The sequence below is a fragment of the Amblyomma maculatum genome, chromosome 4 (genome assembly GCF_055883805.1).
Source record: "Amblyomma maculatum isolate TAMU_Amacu chromosome 4, ASM5588380v1, whole genome shotgun sequence".
NCBI lineage: Eukaryota > Metazoa > Arthropoda > Arachnida > Ixodida > Ixodidae > Amblyomma > Amblyomma maculatum.
The window spans coordinates 39,810,015-39,826,893 of record NC_139347.1 but is presented as its reverse complement, the minus strand read 5'-3'; the positions used below and the strand labels follow the sequence as shown (position 1 = coordinate 39,826,893).

Genomic DNA, 16,879 nt, shown 5'->3' with positions numbered 1-16,879 from the left:
TCTGTTCACTGTGCTACTACATGCTCTGCCCAGGTTCAAGGGGTGAATACATGTGAGAAGTGTAATGGTTTGACAACATTTCACCACCATAGTTGAGACAAACATAGTATGTCATGAAGGTAGCTTGGTGCTGTACAGGTGATATTACACACCACACTTCAGAGGGCTGCACACAGTTCTAGGAGGAAAACAGGAAGAAAACAACTAATGTACAGTGTGATATCCAACTCTTTGCTGACTATGACTTGGAACAAAATTCTTCTTCCTATGGCCATTGAGAAGTATTCAAAGTTAATGTCATTAATTCCTTTTAAAGTCTCAGTGGTGAAAACTCACATATCCAACATTACAAAAAGGCAGCACCCTGATCACGGATAATGATGCAACTGAAACATGTTTTCACTACAGTGCAGGCCATTCAAGGGTGATGCTTTGCTGGCCACACTGAACTTAGGAAGTTAATAAGTGCCTAAGAGGCTGAAGTTTTTCAGTTTTTATGCTTTGAAAACTTGGTTGACTTTTTCCAGTGTTTATTTCCGGATAGAAGCTTCAGTTCTGTTCAGTTTCAAAGAATGAACTACTGACTCTTTTTAGGGCAAAGCATAGCATTTGGAGCTGTGCTTTCAGAAGAGATTGCTCTTGTAATTAAAAAAGCAGTGCAAATAAAAGTTTATTTCTAGAACTATGTGGGCATGCTATCGACGGGTTGTCATGTTAAGCTGAGCGAGAGGGTGGGACAGTAGACGGTCGATGACAGGTACGGGAACACTGCTCAGTCGTCACTGTAGCCAGATAATGTTTCTTTTTCATAAGGCCCATGCATGCTTTCATCTTGGTGCCTTCTATGCTTTTGATAAACCTCATTAACCGACTAAATTTTCTAAGTGGGTAATGATAATGGACAAGCAGTGCTTAGCTAGCAAGCGACAAGAATATGACGCTTCCACATCTGCACAAGCATAAAAATAGCAGAGCAATCTCTCAAATCACACAGCTGCGCTGCTTATCCCAACTATGACTGGAACATCAAATGCCTAACATCCAGACTTAGTTAATTCTTATCCCTTTTAGGGGACAACTCGTACTCGACAATGAGCTAACAATGCATTGCATGCCAAGAATACTGACCTTTTAAAGTTAAAACAAAATTTATAAAACTGAATTTGGTATACTTTTATTGTCTTTTATTATTTTTGGTTTCAAGTCAGACCCATAGCTATATCTATTCAAAACAATCCTATGAAGAGGGTTAAATTTGATATCCACTATTTTTCAACATTTGTTGATAGTATTTAAGGTTACCAATTTATTAACAGTGTGCAGCTTTTGAACTGTGTTGGAGGCATCAAAAATGTTTTATGAAAGAGCAGATTCAGCCAGTCTTGCTTTCATCCTTATATAATGTGACAAACAGGTCTTATTTCAGACAAAAAGCAAGTCAGTGCAAATCATTATATGCAATTAGAGTCGATAATACATTTATTAGTTTTGATCATTTATAGCTAAAAAAAAAAATACTTCCTCACTTGAAATTCTAAAGGAAGCTAACAAAACTGCATAGAAAGCCTAGCAATGTCTACATCCCCAATGTTGACAAAAAATAAATGTGAGATGTCAAAACAATACAAATATGACAGCAAAAGCTTGGAAATAACCTCAGTTTACTAGAATGCCAATGCAGTCATTTTATAAATGACCAAAGCTGAGCCAGCCTTTTACCAAACCAGCTCCAATAAAGTGTCATGCATTACAGCAATAATGAAGAAATTTGCGACTTGGAGGATGTGCCACATTGTAACATTGGCTCTCCGTGCCAGAGCTCCATATTTAAATTAAAGCTTGGAGCCAAGGGTGTTTGTTAAGTGTGTGACAAATAGCGGAGAAACCTGAACGTGGCAAACCAATGCTGCAGAACAGTAAAACAAAAGGGTTGGACTCACCGTGGTCTCGTGCCACTAGCACCAGGGCAAGTTCGTCACGACGTGTGGGAGCTCGAAGCAGCCGGATTTCACCTGACTGCTCGTCCACACCAAACGTCTGGCCATCACCCTCATGCAAGAAGTATGACACTTGGCCATTGGGACCCTCATCCAAGTCGATTGCTTTAACCTGAAACATGAAAGAAGTTTAACTACACATAAGGACTCCTTGTTTGCAAAAAAAAAATCATGCTTTTGCGAAGTCTGTATTCCTCTTTCTGAAGTGGCAGCCTCAATGCCCTATAATAGGCAGGACAATAGTTTTAACCTTATTGCATTCCTTGATGTCAAGGAAAACTAAAAGCATGAAATTAAGCAAGTTCCAGCAACTATTCCAGAAGCTCACCACAAAAACTCATGCAACTTACTACGTAAGTTATCAAGGAATTATTTCACATTAAATTAAATGAAAATGTTAGAATCTGCACACAAATATACATGCTGCTTGAAGATTCAACGCACTGACTACATATATATATAAAGATTTATTTAAGACCAATGTCGCATATGCCATTAAGTGGCTTGTACATTACAATTAAAATATGCGGCACCACAACCCCACTAGTTCATGCCCAGCGCATGTTAGCATTTATGTTTGTTTGTTTTTTAATACTGACAGCTGGTAACCAGCTCTGCTCCCAACGCCTCAAAACCAAGAACATTTATTGAGAAATGTTTGACCTCTACCACTCAAGTTGGTTTGTAACATTTCATACGATGAAAGCAGACGGAGTAAGTTCTTCAAAGATGTTCTTAACACTTTCCTGTCCGCGCCTATTCCCATCGATAGCCCGCTATCGATGGTTTCATGATTCGAATTTTCCCGCTTTCAAAGTGCTCCTTCACAAGTGATGTCGTCCAGTGTGAAATAGAGAAACCGTTCTTTCAGTTTTGCTTTCGGTTTTCTTTTTTCCGCCATGCCGCGCCCGTCCAGATGGTCTCTGGAGTCAGGTGATTGGCGCTCCTTGTTTACACTATGGCGTTGACATCACGCGCTCCTGCTGTTGATGCATTGGAGAACTCGTTTTTTGGATGCGAACAGCAGCAGTGATGACTCTGAAGACGAACTCAGCTCTTCAGAACTGACAGCGAAACTATGTCAAACCGACCCAGAATGTCGACAGCCATGCCCCGATAAGTTTCGCTTTCGCTCCCGAAAAGTTCCGCTTTTGCTGCGCGTTGATTGGATGAGATCACTGTTCTGAAGGTCATAGCTGCTATCTGCAGGGTAACGACGTCTTTTGGGCAGTATTACTTGCCGCCGGCAGCACAGGGAGTTGGGTTTTCCACTAGAGGACAGCCAGGGGTTGACCTTGGTGTAGGCGACCTCGAATACTGTTTTCTTTCCTAACTCAGCGAATACTGTACACAGAAAGCTAGAATTTGCTGCAATGTTGCATTAGTCCCTGTTTTAAAAAACATATATTTTGAAATTTTTTTAGTTCTTTTCTTTGTGTCAAGTACCTTTGATGCTTTTGTGTGTGTGTGTGCTTTTTTTCTACAATTTTTTACAATAATAATTGTCACTAATACCATTGTGAAGAGGAATTCCTCCTCTACGATTTGATGCTAGCCACTCCTGTACCAAGCAAGTTTTGTTAAAGAAAAAAAAAATATTAATGACATCACCCAAAAACCACCCATTTTCCCGCGGACAGGAAAATGTTAATACGAACTACATTGGCACAAACAAAATAGAAACTGCCAAAACATTCATAGAAACACCAATAAGAGTGAAGTAAAAACTGGGAAGACACTTAAGCTGTGCCTTCAAGAGTATGATATGACGCTGTTAATGGCTCCAGTCTACAGATCCCCTTGTGTATTTTTACTTGTGTGTATGCATTTTTCTGCTCTCTTAATCATTACTCTTGTAATTTCACCTGCGATTTTTTGCTGAGAACGCCAGATTTTCTAAAGAATAAGGTCTTTATTGCTATTGTATTAAAACTGTTTGAACAAAAGTAATGAAGTGGGCTGTGATGACTCCTTTGGCAGAGAAGCATTACAGGAAATAGGATGAGGCCCATTACTGCCAGTTGTGTATGGCAGTGTTTCCAATCGAAGATCTGCATTCCAAAAAACTTGCTGGCTTTTCACAGTCCCAAGCGGAAAAGCGAGACGCAATAGCTTTTCAGTGCTCCCCTAGCAAGACCGCTTGTTCTGAACTGTACGACTACAGACCGTAATTAAGCAGAAGCACAGAAAACAATGTTTAAAGAAACAGCAGCACGGACTGGCTATATTCGATCTATTCACACGCATAAAAAGAATGCTTGCAACCGAATCTCATTAGCCCCACTGCAGTGGCTCAGAAATTAGGGCGCTTGACTACTCGGCGGGGGGACTCCGGTATGACCCTGGCCATGGCAGCTGTTTTTCATGTATTGTGCGACATCAATGCATTTTAAAGAACCCCAGGTGGTCAAAATCATCCAAAGCTATCCATGACAGCATCCCTCACAACTTGAGCGAATTTCAGATGTTAAGCTACTTAAAAAACCTCATTACTGAAAATAATTTCATTCGAACTTTTGATTTATTGAAACTGATACTTTTGGTTCTGTTAAGACTGCATACTATTCAAAGATATCTGTTTATTTCAAATCTAGAGAATTCAAACAAGTTTTTGGTCTTCATTAAGCCCTAAATATTGGAAGCTACTTCCACACTGGGGCAGCAGATTTCTGAGTCTGCGTGCAGTCTATGCCTTGAATAGATAAAAGCTGGCCAGCATACTGTGTTGCTGTCGCTTCAGTTCCTGCTTTTTGAACTGCCCAGTATCCCATTCACACAAAAACTAACACACAGTCATTCTAACCACACAGTCATTCTAACACTCTATTTTTCACAGAGTAGCATGCAAGGGCTCTCACAGTCCAGGCCTGCACCACACAACAGCTCAGGAAAACCTGGATACCATTCTCATGAGCTGGCAGGAGTCAAACTGCAATGATGATGCCCAGCCTGCACCCCAGAGAATGTCTCCCACAGTCTTGAATTCTCACCAAGTGCACCTGAACTAGTATGCTATACTCATATCCCCATGCAGAATTTGTATTTCCATTCGAGGAAGGACCTGAAATATTCCACTTGCATCTTATATATTGCTGAGACTGGCCAGAGGTACTACAGCACTACCTGTACAAAATATTTACCTCAAAATCAAAATAATGAGGTTTGGACCTCTCCAAACTGCTCTGCAAATCAAAACAGCTGCTGCTGCAAGAGATGTGGAGGTAGACCAGACACAGAATAATAGAAACTAGCCTGACTAAAAAATTCAAGAATGCAAAATGTAGCCACATAATGACAAAAGAAGTAAAAGGAAAACATAGTTCTGCTTACACAACCCGCACGCAATTTTGCACAAACTTTTGCAGTGAAAACAACTGACCACACAACCAGCTGACCCTTATGAATCAAAATTCCCTTGAAATTTTTTTTTTTTTCATATCCATAGTCCTTTCCTCGAGCAGTAAATGAATGTAAAGAGGAATGAACACAATGCCAAAATGGTTTCAGAGACTACACCTGCTACTTACTTTGAGCACAAGGTCTCCAGGCTGGGCATCTACAGTGATGGCAGAGTGGTAAGGAAGGGCGACAAAGACCGGCGCTTTATCATTCTCGTCCAGCACACGCACACGCAGAAGTGCATGGGCCACCGCACGGGCAGTGCGTGCCTCCAGAGCCAGCTCGTGGAAGGCGCGCTCCTCACGGTCCAGGGGCGCCAGGCAGCGCACAAGGCCCGAGTAGGTGCTCAATGCAAAGTGGTCACTCGGTGTCAGCAGGGAGAACCGCACTGGTTCCCCAACTGCTGTTCCGAGCACGGACAGCAAAGTCACCCGCTGCTCTGTCAGTTCATTCTCGCGCACAGCTGCCTCCCACAGTGGTCGCACAAAGCGCAGATGGCCTGTGTTAGCCCGGCTCACAGCCACCAGCACCAGGGTGGCTGTCTCAGACCGGCCGTCACTGGCTGAAATCAGCAGCCGATAGAGCCCCTGCAGGCCGCTGGGTTCTCGTACCACCACCTCACCGGTATCCGGATGTACCTGCAGGATTTCAAGCAGCCATGCTTTGGCACAGGTGTGTATCAACAGCATATTGTCATGGGCCCCTCCAATGTGCCTGCACAAGCTTATCACTCATTCCTAGACACCCAGAAAAACCTACACCTGAGAACAGCAGTCAGTATTCCTTGTAGCAGCTAGAGATTTGATTCCCTGATGAGCCGACTGTCTTATAAGAATAATAAATTAGATAGAATTACCCTTTTAACGAAGTAGGGCTACAAATGCTGCTTCCCGAGATTTCTGTATGCCGTCTGTAAGATGTCACTTCAGCCACAGAACCACTGTGTCTAGGAGTGTGTGAATGCCCGTGATTTCAAACACTAATATCACGGGACGTTACGCGTTATGCTTGTAGTCAATTAAAAAGCTCGGCCTCCCAATATATCTGAAATATTAGACAAGACATATACGCCCCTAGAGAACTGAATATCCTCGAATGCGAAAAATCGAAGTCAAACCCAGAAATATTGCACTCAAAGAGGACTGTGGAAAAGTTCAATTTATCAAAACTTTTATACGCAAAAAATGACAGCAGACAAGCTTGTCTGCAACCTAAAAGCAAGGATGCATTGAACCTAGCCTAGTATTGCGCTCCTTGCCAGCGACTTGCCGCCTACCAACATGTTAGTAGCATGTTGCTTTCTAGGAGCTGCTAGGCCAAAACTGCTTCACACCAAAGCTGCAGGGCAGACAGCGCTTCGGAATTAACTACCGCTCATCGCTCATCATAAGATATTCAAGCCTATTTATCAACACAATGTAAATAAAGTAGTCTCATAAAATAAAGTTGTTTTTCACAATCCCTTTGGCAGGGAAGGAAATGAGGCACACCAGGCGAAGGCCTCTAGTTAGGTTAGCTTCAGGGCATGACAGCAATGTGGTGTGAAAAATGACTACCAGAGACTGAAGGTCATCCTCTCGCATGCACCACATTCACCTCGTCACATGGTTCGATTGCACTAGCACCGCCAACTAATGTCGAAGGCAGCGCAGCCGACCTATCATCATGTCCAAAAGGAGATCAAATAGTGCCGTCAGGAAAAGTGCTAAAGAAATTGTAGTTAATATGCAAGGAAATTTTCAATACTCTTACACTGGATTTTGAAGGGGATAAGATGGGTGTGAGCTATAGAAACGATTCGAAATATCTGGGTTCAATACAACCGGCTTTACTGCACTAGCTTTCGAGTTCAAGGCTAGGTTGTGACAAGGCTCAAAGAAAGCATTGCAGCTACATGGCAGCTTTGTCAGGTCATGCCCAGGATAAAAATCTGACATGAAAAAAAAAAAAAAAAAGATGATGTGAATTCTTAACTATGAGCGGCGCTTTTAGTTTACAATATAGTATAACTTTTTAGAGCTAAATTGGCGTGATCCCAACTTTCCAAGGAATTTCAAGAATGTGCGAGCCCTGAATATAACTACAGTAAAAGCTCGTTAATTCAAATTCCACGGGGCCGCCAGGCCAGTTCGAATTAACCAAAATTCGAAGTAATGAAAGTGAGCAAAAATGAAGGCGTTTGATGCCCGGAGGGCACGAAAAACATTTATTTAGCAAAAAAGTCTGTTATCATTTTCTGCTTCTTCTCTCTGAGGGCTACCGTACTCACTCGGTCTTCTAGCATGCGAATGCGACGCAGGGAGTCTTCTTCCCCCTCTTCAAAGCTGAAGAAAAGGCGCGCGACATTCAGCACTCCCATAACTTCTGCCGCGGATGGACGCACGGGCTCTTGCTCCTCGTCGTCGTCCTCGTCTTCTAGGACAGACTGCTCCCCAACAATTTCAGCGACAATGTCCTCATCACTTAGGGCACCGCACACTGCTGCATCGCTGTCTACTCCAACGTAATCATCAAAACTGACGTCCTGCAGCACAGCACGCACAGCCGCAGGCAGAGGCTCCGGACTCCCATCGTCGCCACTTTCTTTCATACTTCCGGCAGCAAAGCCACAGTGGTGGAAGCAGTTTGCAATTGTGGACGGCGTGACCTGCTCCCATGCACGCACCAACATGTGCATTGCTGTGAGCAATGTGATGGTGCTGGTCTTCTGGTTTCCAGTGCACAAAGTCATGCGCTCGATCATGTGGCGCCTATAGAAACATTTGATGTTTCTGATCACCCCCTGATCCATCGGCTGCAAGGCCGCAGTCGTGTTGGCGGGCAAAAAGATCAAGGCTCGTCTTTTTTCCACATTCAAGCGCAGGGCGAAATCGGCCGCCTTCGCCACGATAATTGGGCCGCTCAGTGGAATGTCAGCGCTTCTCATTTCTTTCACCCACGTGATCACAGCGGTCTCAATTTCCGGATACTTGGCTAACCGAAGCCTTTTTCTGTTGCTGGCGAAATCTTCGGCTTCACAGGCATCCTCGATGGCCTTCCTATTTCGGACGTACGTCGACAACGTGCTTGGTGGAATCCCGTGCTTTTTCGCGATTTCCACTTTGCTGGCCTTCCGTTCATCCACCTCGCGTAAAATAGCCTCTTTCTCCTTCACCGTCTTGGCACAGTATTTCCCACGCGAACACATCTCGCGGACACAAGCTCACAACAAGCGGCGTGCAAAACGAGGGCTCACGAAATGCAACACGAAACCGTGGTCGATAACACTAAAACGTCGTTCCTCGAAGGAGTCGCGGCAGGAAAGACTGTTTAGTACTTGTTCCAGCACCCTAGCGGCGCCCCGATGGTTGTGCCATCTATCGTTCTGCCGTGAAAGCTTCCAACGATGGTTTTTAACAGCGCCGCTTGGCGGCGCGCAGTTCGAATTATGGGTGGCGGCGCCAATTTTTGAGTGAATTAACGAGCTGTTACGCGCATAGACTTCTATGCACTGCGGACCGGACCACGATGACTATTTCGAATTATCCAAAATTTCGAATTAACGAGTTGTGAATTAACGAGCTTTCATTCTTATTCATTCCTTATTTTTAAGTCTGATAACGTCACACGCTTCGAACTAATGCAAAAACAAAATCCTCTTAAGCATCTCATCCATTCTTTTCTTTTTCCTAGAGCCATCCCTTCATTTTAGCAAGTGAAACCATGGACCTGACGCCTGTCTCTTTAGTCAATGCAGTCAGTAAAATTAAGACCAGGCATCCTGAAACTCGTTCTTGCTAAACTCCTGGGCTTATTGAAGCTTTCTTTGAGTTCCCAATGTCCATAAATCCATGCATGCCTAAATTACCCCCTTTTTTTTTTTGCCAAATTTAGGCCTAACTAGAATGTAATTGCTTAAGCTGACTATTTTATAATACACCCACTCCTTATTAATCAACATTTTATTTATCACTTTTTTTTTTAGGTGTTATGCGCATGGCCTTCCTTTTTTGCTTGCTTTCATGTTCGGCAAAAAGGGACAGAAAGAAGCCATGACAAGCAGGGTTCTTCAGTACTTTTTCAATTCATAGGGTTTAATGCTATAGTCTCAAAGCAGCTCATGCTTTTTCAGGGGCAGTGTGGGGGAGAGGTTTAGAAATTTCTACCTCCTGGGGTTCTCTAACGTGCAGTGGCATTGCATAGTTGGGAGAGCAAGTCTTATCTTGGCTACGGCGGCAACGTTTCTATGGATGCGAAACATGCGGCATGTACTGTGTGATGTCGATGCACGTCAAAAAAACCCACGCAATAGGTTTCAGAGTTCTCCGTTGCAGCGTCCCTCACGACCAGAGTTGCTTCGGGAGGTTAAACTCCATAGAAACATACAGAAAAACCACGAGCACTTTGCATTTCGCCTCCACCAAAACACAGCCATCATCAACAGGATCAAATCTGTGTTCTCAGGATCAGCAGTCGAGCACCCTAAACTATGTGCCATCCCAATGAAGCTAGAAGGATTGATAACCGCTGAACTAACACAACAGATCTGATGTTTCTGATGCTCACCTCAAAATGTCCCTCATGGTCGCCAGCCATCAAAGTGTACCGTAGGCTGGGCCCCTCCAAGTCCGGATCATGAGCAGCTACTTGCACCACGCGCACGCCAGTGTATGTTGGCAGCAGCAAGCTGGCGTTGTACTGCTCGTGCTCAAAGCGGGGTGGGCTGTCGTTGACGTCCGACACGCGAATGCTCACCATGGCGGGCTGCTGGGCCAACAGCCGTGGTTGCCCACAGTCCGACACCTCCACTGTGAAGTTGTACTCGGCCTGCAACTCCCGGTCGAGAGACTGCACCAGGCTCAGCGCCCCTGCAGCAATGCATTCTTTTTACAATGTGTACTGCCACAGCACACCAAAGAACACTGCGCTAGTAGTGGTATGTTGCCTATTGTTGTGTTATGCTTAGGGGTTGGAGTCTTCAGTTCTTACTTCGATTTGGCAGGATTTCTTCGATGCTTTTTACACACACACACGTGCACGCATGCATGCATGCACACACCCATGTATACATTATATACACAGTCGGTTAATTGAAAGCTTAGCAAGGAAATGAAGCCTCCCCATCTGCACATGTATGCCTCAAAACACACAACCATACTACTTAATCCATCAATCTGATTGCATCACCAAATCCTTGGCTTTGACTGAATTCGGCATGCTTTGACTTTCTTGGTTACAAGCACAAAATTTTAACCTGTAGTTATTTTGCACTACACTATGTTATGCTTTATCACATTATGATGAATTTATACAGCAGCCCACTTTTAACAAACTTGATACTCACACAGATTCTATTCGTTGTATCCAAAGTTTGTAGTAAGTAGACTTGCCGTATTTTAGCCAAAAAAAAAAAATGTGAAGTTCGACAAAGAATGGCATTTATTCCTTTAAAATGTTCCTTGCGGATGTCTGATTTTTCAAAGCAAACACTATCAAGCCACTTTCCAAGCTCTCTAGCCCGCTCACACGCACCCACCCGAGACAATTTCTGGGGACCAGCTGCTTTCCAAATGGGATAACAGTGATAGCAACCGAGGCATTCATGACATCTGGTGGTAGGCCGGCATCCACCTTTATGACTTCCGATGAGAAGAGAGTGGCGAAGCGCATGTGTGCAGACAATGTACTATGTCTACTGCCGGGGCGCTGCCTCCACAAGACAGCAGTGCGAAAAGCAATCTGGATCAGCCGGTAACCCACAACCTGGGCCTGTTGGGCTAGCAAGGCATACCTCATATCTGGTATTCCGACCTCAAATTGGTGATGGCATTTGATCATAGGCTGTGTGCAGCAATTCCCCTTTCAGCACTACTCCTCTCCTGCACTTACCACTCTCTTGCTTCCACATTAGATGCTTTCCCTAACGGGATAAGAGTGCACGCACAGATTGACCTTGTAGCCTTTCTATAGCGGTGTCGACACACTGTGGGGGAGGACAGGGAAGACCTGGGAGATGCTTTTCAGAGGCTTTTCCTTGGCTAGGAGTGTGAATCTTTCGACGGCAGTGACAAGTCTCTGGGCCTCCCTGGTCATTAAACAAGCTTGACAGTAGCTCTATCATGGTTCATAATAAACGAGCGTTCGTTATAACTGCGGCCATTATAAGTGAGCTCGACTGTATCAAGGTGAACATCCCAAAACAGCTCCTGACGTTCTTTAAAGTGCATCGACACTGCATAGCACATGGGCATCTTGCTTTTCACCTCCATTGGAAAGCGGCTTCTGTGGCTGGTCTTGACCTTGAGTACAGCAGTCAAGAGCCCTAACGCCTAAGTCGCTGTCGTGGTGGGGCTCCCAAAAAATGATAAAAAGCAAAACCGCTTGGTACGCCCCAAAGGAGGCACTCTGTACTATGTTCCTAAGGAGCCTAAGTTCAACATCAGACAAAATATCTCTTAAAGCAACACGAATCTCACAAAGAGGGGAACACAAATTTTGAGTGAACGCCCTTTTTTCTATTCTATTAATGTTGCACTAAAGTTTTCGTACAACAAAACGCATGGAACTGATATTTTTGACAGCATAGCTATGTGCAAAGCGAATGCACCTGCACTTATTGAATTTCTCCTTCTGTGGCAAACGTTTCAGCGTCCACATGCAGGACTTGGTGGTAAGTTTCTTACTGTTTTTTTAGCATGCGTGCAAACAAACCTGTGTTCGCGTCGATGCGGAAGAACCTGCGGGCCCAGGCCTCAACGATGGAAAACGACAGCTGCGCATTGAGGCCGGTGTCTTCATCCTCGGCCACCACTACCAGAGGCTGGCTGTACCTGAGGACTGCACTACCCGCAGGGGCTGCTTCACTCACAGTACCTCGATATAGTAGCTGCCGGAAGCGAGGTGCATGGTCGTTACTGTCAAGTACCCGTACTGTCATGTGACTCTGAGCCGTGGCACCGGCCAAATTGATAGCACGCACTGCCAGGCTATGCACAACTTCCTGCTCGTAGTCCAAGGCTACATCGCCCGTGGAGAGCACGCCAGTCACAGGGTCCAACCGGAAGTGGCTGCCAGCACCTTGCTGCAACTGGAAAAAGACCGACGAGCTGCTCCGAACAGTGAATGCCAGCAGGAATGCCCCAGCTGGCTGATTCTCGGCCACCTCGATGGTGTGCTCGGCAGGCTCAAAGTGGGGCGGAGCATTGTCTGCCAGTGTGACAACAACGTGCACCGTTGCCGTGGAATTGAGCGGCGGCTCTCCGTGGTCCGTGGCACGCACCATCAGGAAGAACTCTGGTTGGGTTTGGCGTGACAGTTCCCGTGCAAGCGTTAGCAGCCCCAGTGTGGGATCCAGGGAGAAGGTGGAGCCTGTGTTACCTGCATAAACAGCATTTCATATTTTTCTTGATGTTTCATACGCATGCCATTACAGAAAACTGTAAGCACAGTAAAAGCTGAACAATACATAAACAAAAGGACAAAAATTGCAGTAGTGCTAGTACTTCCTGTCTGCTTGGGCATGAATGCATCTTCAGCCTACGAAAACTCATGAGACAAAATAGCGCCCACATAGTCTCACTGCCAGCAATTCCTTGATTCATACTTCTATAAAACAAAGAGTAAAGCATGTGTAAGTGTTTCCTTTTTCCAAATTCCAATTTCTTTGGTTATTCTGGCCTAATGCATTATTTTATCGAACACTTGACAATAACTTGCAACCACCTGTTTCACATCCATTGTTTCAATGCTAGGGGTGCGCGAATATTGACACTTTGGAATACGAATATGGGAAAAAGTTTTTTTCAAATACCAAATCAAATACTGAATATCTAATTGAAAAAAATTAAAATTAAGAAATAGCAACCACTGCTCATCTTGTTTATTTCAGAATTCACGTGGTATTTGCAAATAAATTCAGATTAGAACTGCACAGAAGTGTAAGCCCTACCGAAAAATCCAGTATATAAATTTTACAACAGATTCCCTGTACCAGAGGAAGAAACTGCATGAAAACTGATGGAGCTGTCATATCGCTGCTGCATACAGTAAATGCTCATTAATCAGCCTTAAAAGGAATAAAAAAAAATTCCTGAATCAACTGAAAGCTCGAATTATCAAATGGGCACAAAACAACTGCCAAAACCCATTTGTATCCCGGTAATTATATCTGATGAGCACCTGATCTCTGATATCTGATGATAAACGTCTGCATATGAGATGAAACCGAAGTAAGAACTACATTTTTTCCCACTTTCATCAAGTGCTTCACTTTGTGCACAGGAACTCCCCCTTCACAAAAGAGAACATCCCTCTTCAGTCTTTGCAAAACGGACCCATCATATTTTGGGGATGCTTCACTGCATAGCGCATGTGAAGAAGCATTGCAGTGAAGCGCACAGTGCGGAAAAGGTGAGGTGAGGTCGAACATTTTTGGTGTACAGTCGTGCCTCGTTAATATGTACACTTTGGTTTCCGACCAAAACTGTCCATAAAGCAAGTCATCCATAATAACGAGTCATGAATAAAAACAAAAAAGATTTTATTGAGAAAAGAGAATTGTAATTAACGACTGCTTTTGTGCATAACGATGAACACTGGAGTCAAAATTTCACAGAACACCGGCAATTTTGAGTGCATTATCCTTGTCATTGTTGTCTTCGAAAAATTGTAGTGCAGTCTGAAGCGACTCGCTTACCATGACACCCGTGATGTTGGGCTCTGTGTTGGTCGAACTTTCGAGCACGAACTCCTCACTGGCCGATGAATCAGCGTTTGATTCTCTACTCACCGCCACTTCCAAAATGGCCTTTTCACTGAGCAAAGTAGCCGCTAAGTAGCTGCTTGAGATTCTCCTGAGGCGAGGTAACAGCTGAGCTGTCGATACTAGTCCCTCGCAGCTTGGATTGACTGAGATGGCTTTTGCCGCTTATTTTCACAGATTTCTTCGCGCCTGCGTTCAGCTTTATTCTTTTGCATTTAACTCCCGCCATGCCAAAAGCCAGACTCAAGTTGAGGGTTACAGGCTCCTGATGCTGTGCACTTTTTTGCCTAGTTAACCTTTCTGCCTTTTCGTTCTTCTGATTCTTTCTTTTTTTGCCTTGTACCGTTTCTGTAAGGAAGCAAGGGAGTTAAGTTGGCAAGCTGCTATGCAGAGGGTTATCGAACATCTCATCTTCTTGGCGCCGTTTTTATGTGTTCCCATAAAACAAACACTGCAAGCTGAAGTACAGTTTAGAACAACGGCTAGACGACTACAAAGAGCTCAGACCTTGTCAAGGCCGCATCGTTGACTCAAAGCGAAGCCGACATACGGACTGCCTAGTGTGCATAGTTTGGCAGTTCGGCAGCGCAACAGGGACGAAAACCAGGAGCATGAGAGGGAAGCACGTCCAGGATGGGATGCCCGGTCCCGGTTGCGTGTTCGTACGTCGCCTTTCTTTTGTCGCTCTACTTTGTGAGTGTGTCTTAACTCTCACCGAAAAGCGTTAACGGCTTCATGGAACACACATTGCGCTTTGGGAAAGAAAACTTCAGTTCCCACCGCCACTGTAGGCACTTGTCTTTCTTACTGTCATTTCTTTCTTACGCTTTTACCGGCCTCTCTGTTCACGTTCAGCAGAATTTATTGCACCCACATGTTGCTGTTTTCCTGACTGCGGCGGCACTTCTGCTGCACCCAGAAACCTCCTGGTTCCCCCCTTTCGGGGTTTTTTTTACGCTGACCCTTGGTTTGCTGTGTACGTTCTTCTCCGCTCTTGCGCTCCTCCTCCCTTAGAACGGCGACACGCCCGCTTTGGTTCTTTGCAACCCCACAGGACTCATTCAGGCATCCCGCCGTATCGGCTGTCGCGTAGGTTCACGGGCGGCGCGCCCTTCTTTAACTTGCGTTCGGACTCCTCTGCTTTTTTTTTCAAGCACTGTCCATATTAACGAGACAAAAATACATGGGCCTAAGTGGGGCGCGTGCATTCTTCCCCTGTCCATTGTCCGGACAGCGAGTTTCCATATTAACGAGGCATAAATACATTGAAAAGGTTTCGTCCCCAGAAAAACTGTCCATAATTCGGGTCGTCCATATTAACGGGGGTCATATTAACGGGGCATGACTGTATTCGGAAATTCCAAATAACAGCTTTTTGAATACCAGTATGAATTGAATAACAAACATAATTGATTAGTATTCAAAATTTAGAACGTTCGCACACTCCTATTTAATGCCATTAGAAATGGTGAGAAGCGATTACTCACCAGAGGCTATGGTGAAGGTGAGCAAGGCATTTCGTCCCCGGTCACGATCTAGTGCCGTGAGCTGCAGCAGAGCAGTACCTGGCGTGGCGGTCTCCGAGACACGCACCTCGTACCGTGCTTGCAGGAACTCGGGTGCATGGTCGTTGTGGTCAGCAACCAGCACCAGAACACGAGCAAATCCACGCCTTGTTACAGACCCGCCCGCATCCCGCACTGCCACCGTCAGCATGTGTCGTTGTGACGCTTCGTGGTCAAGCTGCTGAGCAAGTGATAGCAAGCCTGTGTTCGAGTCCAGCCGAAAGTGGGAGACGCTGGCCACCTGGTCACTGCAGCGGAAAAGAGCACTTAAACGTCACAATGATTGCCATTTGTAGGCTTGATAACTACGTGTCAACAGACCTGTAGTTCAAAAAGACTACTAAGACGGAACACAAAAATATGTGCATCACAGCAGCACCTATATAAAAGGCACTGAGGACACAATGAAGTAAGCCTACATTAATAAATTACAACGCTCTAATGACAAGTGGACTACTTCCACTCAAAGAGCACCAAACTCCCCACCACCCTCTCCCAAATGATGCCAAACAATTTCTTTTTTGTATATGGATTCTCGAGGCTTGGCTACATCACTATCTAATTCCCAAGAGTGGTAGCCAAGTCTAATTCTGTCTCAAAATCACAAGTTTAAACTGAAGGGTGTCAAAAAAGAAATTTGCATTTTAGCAGCAAACATTAACTAAGCCACACAGAATTGCAGAACAATTTTTACTCCACAAAAAAATTGAACAGAGCTCTCATCAGCACCCTTTCAAGAGTACAAACACGGTAAATATATCACAATGACTGGCACTTCTTTTCTTTTTCCTTCTCTCTCCCCAACCAATCCTACTCTTTCAAGACGTGAAATAGAAGCATGTTGTTAGTATCTTGCCTGTTGTGAATGCTGTAGAAAAGGCGTTGGTCCTCATCAGCATCCGTAGCTGTCAGCTGCAAAATCTCTGTGCCTGCAGCTGTGCTTTCGGATACTTGCACCTGGTACAAGCTCTCGGAGAAAATGGGCCAGTTGTCATTGGCATCGAGGACTTCCACATGTACCTAAACAAATCGAGAGTTCTACTTTCAGACAAGATCAGCACGCTTGACATGAACACCGTAGAAGGCCCATGTACAAGTTTATGTAAAAGTATGCCATGTTCATGCAGCATAATGAAGCCTACAATTTGTGATGTTCATATGAAAAACACCCTAGATGT

The 16,879-nt window shown here is 44.7% G+C and overlaps 1 protein-coding gene across 1 annotated transcript in view; it reads right to left on the bottom strand.

The window, feature by feature from the left end:
• Positions 1-16,879, bottom strand: part of LOC146190788 (fat-like cadherin-related tumor suppressor homolog) — an 86,726-nt gene that overhangs the window by 52,721 nt on the left and 17,126 nt on the right. Inside the window, exons 9-14 of the mRNA XM_084601171.1 lie at positions 16,558-16,721; positions 15,624-15,949; positions 12,087-12,752; positions 9,942-10,243; positions 5,525-6,034; positions 1,941-2,109 (exon numbers count right to left, since the gene is read on the bottom strand). Coding sequence (XP_084457297.1) covers positions 1,941-2,109; positions 5,525-6,034; positions 9,942-10,243; positions 12,087-12,752; positions 15,624-15,949; positions 16,558-16,721 — 2,137 coding nt within the window. The remainder of the gene's footprint in view (positions 1-1,940; positions 2,110-5,524; positions 6,035-9,941; positions 10,244-12,086; positions 12,753-15,623; positions 15,950-16,557; positions 16,722-16,879) is intronic.